This window comes from Drosophila arizonae, chromosome 2 (genome assembly GCF_054131065.1).
Source record: "Drosophila arizonae isolate 15081-1271.41 chromosome 2, UAZ_ARI_1.0, whole genome shotgun sequence".
NCBI lineage: Eukaryota > Metazoa > Arthropoda > Insecta > Diptera > Drosophilidae > Drosophila > Drosophila arizonae.
In genome coordinates, this window is record NC_142922.1 from 14,598,753 (window position 1) to 14,604,752 (window position 6,000).

The following is a 6,000-nucleotide window of genomic DNA, read 5'->3' on the forward strand; positions in this document are numbered from 1 at the left end:
AAAAAATAAAACTCTAAAAAAAAGAACCTTATTAATGTCAGTTGTTGGCGTTAAGTCTGTATACAATTTTATTGATGAAAGCTATATAAAGCCTATATATGTATGTATGTATGATATTTCCACTGAATTAAAGAACATTAAGAATACTGATACTGGAATATTCAGCAATATTTTCATTAGCTCATTCAGACGGTGCTCAGAAGCGATTCGTGTATTGTGGCTGATGCAAAAGTACTTTAATACTCATTAAATGTCAGATGGCATAGCATATCAAAATCATGGCCATGAATGGAGAAAGCGGCGCTTTGTGGTGGCTGAAAACTGAATGTATTGACGCAGGAACGCAGCTGCATATTAACAATAATTTCCCCAAATGTGTGGTTACGTTTAAGCCAGCCAAACGCCAAAAATGCGGCGCAATAATAATTGCCGTTGCGTGTGAGTGTGTGTGTCGGTGGGTGCGAGTGTCTGTGTGTGTGTGTGTATGTCTGTAAATACGTACAATTATTAACATGTATGCCACACACAAACATGGCCAATCTACGGAGGGGTTAAGTACTACATAAACATATATCCCGTACAAGAGCAACAACAATAACAACGACAAATGTGCGAAACAATAATAATGTCAATATATATATGAGTGTGCGGGTGAGTGTGTGTGTGTGCGTGTGTGAATAATGACAAATAACTACAAGCGTACGCGCGTTTGTCTGTGCCTTGGCTCCACTTGTGCCTTGGGCCACATTGTTGCGCCTTTTGGCCTTTTGTTGTGGCAATTAAATTAAGCTTAACATTTCCCCAGCTTCGCGCGAATTGTATTGAAAATAAGTTATTCGTGTCTTATTTTTCATGAACATGCAGTGCACTTATGGGAGTAGGGAAGTGGACGCACCTGCGCCCGATGGGCGTGGCATTGAAATAATTATGTAGACTACCTTAATGTCACACCAGAGATTTCAGCTCAGCCAACAAATATGGCCAATTAATAGGCAAATTTATGTGAATGCCGAGAACGAATGGGCTTCGCTTTATAATACAGTAAACTATGAAATATTTGAAATATTTAATAATGAAATAATATATTTGTATATACATATGTTAGGTCTAGGGGAGACTCATATGCATGGGCTCTCTTTTACTTTCTATTATTTATCACGCTTGGAATGCAGTGAGCAGCTCCTTGTGTTGTCTCTTCTCTTTTTGTCTCTTGCATCGTCTTTCCATTAGTGGAAACGACTGTCTCTCTCTCTCTCTCTCTCTCTCTAATCCGTCAAACCCATATAGTAATCATTGCTCTGCATTTTTAAAATCTCTATTTCAGTTCGTTCGCCTTTCATATGACAATGCTAGAGCAGCTCTTCTAATTAATTTTATACTAACATAGAATGTGAATCAAATAAATCTCTGGCGTATAGAAAAATTACATGTTATTTAATGCGACTGCGCTAAGTAACAAATATATTTCAAGCTACGTAAATAATTGTTAGTGCAACTGTTAAAAACATGGATTTAAGTGAAATTTATTTAACTGCAATTTGTGACATTTATCTAGAGATTTATTGGACTGCATGAAATTTCCATTAACGCTAAAACTAAGCAAACATTTGTGTTTTCATACATTTAACTTATATATCAGTTTAGCTGCTCTCGTGTTCTTTTGTGCACTGGCTCCTGGCTCAACGGCTGAATAGTCTCGGCAACGCCAATGTAAATACAACAGCAACAAAAGCAAAAGCAACAGCAACAACATGAACAACAACGGTTTGGCCGGTAAATAGAATTTAACAATGCACAAAAGCTGCAAAGCAGTCGGACCATGAATATCAAATGAATTTGAAGTAAATTTACAGAGAATCGAGTGACATAAAACGTTTGAGTTAGTCGCATCTGACAAATATTGAATGCGACTAAAATGATGGCCAAACGACAATTGTCAGATGAAACTTGTACAATGCCGGCGTGTTGGCCAGGTTATCCATTGACGCTTCACCTTGTTCATGTCTGCCATTCAGCGAATGTAAATTGTAAAATTTCGTGCAGCACGAAAATTTGTTTGTTCTGGTTAAGCTGGATAAGACACTTTGAAAATTAAGTTGAAAACAATTTGAGAGTTTAGCATAGCATTTGATGAACATTGTGTTGATTTAAGAATTTAAGCTCTTTAAGCATTGTTTGTCCGCAATTTATTGAAATATGGAAAATAAACCGAAGAAGTTTTCGTCATGAAACATGATTCAATAACGTAATGTATTATAAGACCTTAAGTAGGCGATGAGATGCGGCCAGGGCGGGCTTAAAAGAGTCAACAGAGACGGAGGGGGAGAGAAAGCCAGCAAAGAGATGCGATATAGAAAGTAAAGAAGCATAATGAACAAATTTATCAATATGACTATTGATTAAAGTATGTAAAGCAATAGATTATATTCCACATATATATGTATGTATGTGTCTGAGTCATCTAAGGGATGAAAATTTGCACGAGTCTAAGTATATAAGCCCTGACCCTGAAGAATAAGGATTAATACAAAAATCCTCAAAGTCAAGTGTCTTCCTACAGCTAGTATAATTCAATTGATATCAAATCTCTAAGTATTTTATTACATTGCTAATTAAGACTTTCCAGGTAAATTCAAAGTGTTTGCCAATACAAATCTCTGTGTTTTTCTTCATTTCTTTTTACTTGCATGCATGTTCATTTTATGACTTTATTGCCTGCATTTTTGAGCTTGCCTTACGGTTTTCAATTATCTCTCAAATGTTTGCTTTGCCATGTCAAATAGTTGGGGTGATTGCAAAAAAAAACCACAAACAAAAAACCATAACAAATGCAAGGCCATAGCTAACTTCAATTGGCAGTCAACTGCAATTAGATTTTAAATCTATATTTATTTGCATTTCTTTGAAATGCTTGGCAAAGCAATCCCAATTGGCTATTCATTTATAATAAAATACGGCATTTAGTAGTTAGGCTTCTGAAAAATTAATCGACTGCTGCACAAGCTGCTGACATATTGGTGCAATGCAATAATATATTACTTTTCAAATAGAGCTTCATAAGCAAAATATTTTTGAGAGCGGCTTTTGAGCAATGAAATAAAACACAAATATTGTCAAGTTCGTTTTGTTGGCAAACGTTTTGACATCTAAGTAACTTAAATAAATAAATAAAGAAGAAAGGGGCGAAAGATATTAAATTATTTTTCATTTCAATTCATATGACTTTTGCAGAAATGCATATAAAATTACTCGTGACAGTGCAAACTGACGAATATTTATATATACATATATATGCTGGTATATTTGCATTAAATATGAATTTACTACTAAAAGATCTTCGCTTTGATTATTTTTCACGTTTGTTTATATCGATTATAAGAATTATGCACCTTAGGTCAGTTACAAGTTCCACTTATAAATGGGAAATTATATACATTTATCAGACTTAGCTTTATATTTGTTCTATAAATAAAAATTGTATTTAAATTAAACGCTTTTATTTCCTTTTCACGGTCTATGTATGACCTGCATATAAATTGCATTATTATTTGTATTTTATCTATAATTTTTATTACGTAACTAATTTACTTCAGCTTTAATTTGTATAGTTACTCTATCTTAATCTATAACTAATCAATAGTTGTGCAACATTAGTTTGAGTCGTGACCAAAAAGTTGAAGACAAATTTTTTGTATAAGTTTGGCTGTCATTGTGTAAATATCTATTCGCGCGACTTTGAAGATATATGATATAAAGAGGAAGCATTCACAATGCTCACCACGATAATTATTCTTTTAATAGCTACTGGCTGTAGCTATGCGGATTTTAAGCTGGGTATCATTCTGTTGGATATTTTTAATTGAATATTGGCAGATATAAAAAGTGTTTTAATCATATTTAGAAAACGGATGGAATCATTCTCAGCATGGCCTTGATTGGGGTGGCAACTGCTCAAAGGGAAAATATCAATCGCCGATTAACTTACTAACGAGATGGGTAAAAAGAGAATATATATTTATATATTTCATGAACTCTAAAGCTTGATTTCATTTATTCTTTTAGGATGCTCTGCCTGAGAAACACCCTCTAAAATTAGGAAATTATTGTAATTTGGCTTTGAATAAAGCGGTATTATACAATACAGGGCACACGGGTACATTCACTGTTGGACTCCACTCGTTCTTGACTAATTCACATGATAATATTTTCATTTTAGTAACCGTGGACTTGGCAGCAAGCGGAAACGGGTCTTACCCTCGCATGTCTGGAGCTCTGCTAAATCGGACTTTTAATGCAACGGAGTTGCATTTCCACTGGGGCTCGAAAAACGCGAAAGGCTCTGAGCATACGATAGATGGAAAGCGCTTTGATTTGGAGCTGCATATCGTGCACAGGGCACTTGGCGTGGATGACATTGCCGTTATGAGTGTGCTGTTCAACATCAGGCAGGTGGGTCAGAGCCAATTGATGTTCAAAATCGTCATACGCCTGTGTATTCAAATCTCTTTTAGAATGCAAGCACGAAGCCCGTCCTTAAGCCTATTTTCGATGCACTAAAAACAAACGTTATAAAATATCATGAAATAGCTGAAGTTAACGAAACATTTGGTTTGTGTCAACTGTTCAAAGTCTTGGATAAAACGGATTATTTCACATACGAAGGATCGCTGACTACACCAAATTGTCGGGAGGGTGTCACTTGGATAGTGTTTCGAAATCCCATCGATGTAGCACTAGAAGATGCCTCCAAATTATGGGAACTTCAAGATTCAAACGGTGAACCCATTGCAAGCAACTTTCGCATGATAATGCCGCTCAACTCACGTCCTGTTTATCACTTCAAAAGAGGAATAGCCCCAAAAAAAGTAGAAAAAGAAAATGAAGAAAGCTTGAAGTAACAGTGGAAAATGTGTGAACAATGTGATTCCAGTAAATTGTATATGCTTATCCTCCAATGAGTATGTGAGTGTGAATGCGTGTGAGAGTGTTAAACAGCGGGTTGTCCTGCCGGAAAACAATTATAATTACAATGGCCATAAATGTAAATTACAATAAACAGACGTACAAGTAGTCCGTATAAGTGTGTGCCTGCATGTGTGTGTGTGAGCTCTCCAACTGCTTAGAGCAGGAGTCGAAAGTCATTTCCATTCATGTGCAACACACTTGACCAGAAAAACAGGCAGCGCCATGGCACGATTCAGTTTTACTGCCGCTGCCAAAAAGTCGACTATAAAATTCTGCACTTTACAATGCACTCAAGTGGAGCGAATGCGACGGACGTACGGACGGACGGACGGACGAAGAGAGCCAACAATGGCATAACTGTGAATTTAGATTACTTATGATGATAATGAGCCGGCGCCAAGCCAAAAACAAAATATTATAGAAGTGGATTTGCTGCCACTCCTCCGCAGAGCGTTTCAATGAGCAACAAAGCGCACTTCTTGATGCGGCTTTAACGATCTCCAATTTAGCATATGACGGCCCAAATAACTCTTTTTTCTTTTTCTTCTTCGTCTTGGGCTTGTGTTCTGTCCGTTGAGTAACTATGTTGTAGGCGCGCTGCAATAAAACGGGCATGAAAGGAAAACCGAGACAGCAGCCCACGGGTTTTATGGCTCATATAAAGCATAAGCTATGGGGCATATTACAAAAACTGATGTGCAGAAACGAGCAAAGTTTTTCGTTGAAATTTTAGTGGCATGCATTTAGCTCTAATTGGCTGAAAGCATAGAAAGCTTTTGGCGATTCAAGCGAAGGGGAGCGTGGAACAGGCAATAACCGAAATGGTTTCAGTCAGGACGTTGACCTCTTTGCTTATTATTATTGAATAGCGACAATGCCTAAAGAAAGGGGAAGAAGAAGAGAAGAAAATAATAAGAGGAAGCAATGCGAGCAGAATATAGCAAAGTAGGAAATGAGCTAAGGCTTAGAGCAGAAGAGTAGAGTTAGAGAGAGAAGCAAGAGAGCAATATGTAATACCCATATAAATATAACTAT

At 36.6% G+C, this 6,000-nt stretch overlaps 1 protein-coding gene across 1 annotated transcript; it reads left to right on the plus strand.

The window, feature by feature from the left end:
- The first annotated feature begins 3,672 nt into the window (after positions 1-3,672).
- Positions 3,673-5,070, plus strand: LOC149270362 (putative carbonic anhydrase 3). Its single transcript, XM_089461736.1, has 5 exons — positions 3,673-3,834; positions 3,902-3,996; positions 4,063-4,153; positions 4,217-4,449; positions 4,512-5,070. Exons 1-5 carry the CDS (start codon positions 3,771-3,773, stop codon positions 4,896-4,898), a joined length of 870 nt encoding a protein of 289 aa, XP_089317862.1. The 5' UTR covers positions 3,673-3,770; the 3' UTR covers positions 4,899-5,070.
- Positions 5,071-6,000: the final 930 nt, after the last annotated feature.

Coding starts and splice junctions, on each gene's coding strand:
- LOC149270362 (XM_089461736.1), top strand. CDS start 3,771: ATGCTCACCACGATAATTATTCTTTTAATAGCTACTGGCTGTAGCTAT. Junction 3,997..4,062: donor TTAACTTACTAACGAGATGG/GTAAAAAGAGAA, acceptor TTATTCTTTTAG/GATGCTCTGCCTGAGAAACA. Junction 4,450..4,511: donor TGCTGTTCAACATCAGGCAG/GTGGGTCAGAGC, acceptor AATCTCTTTTAG/AATGCAAGCACGAAGCCCGT.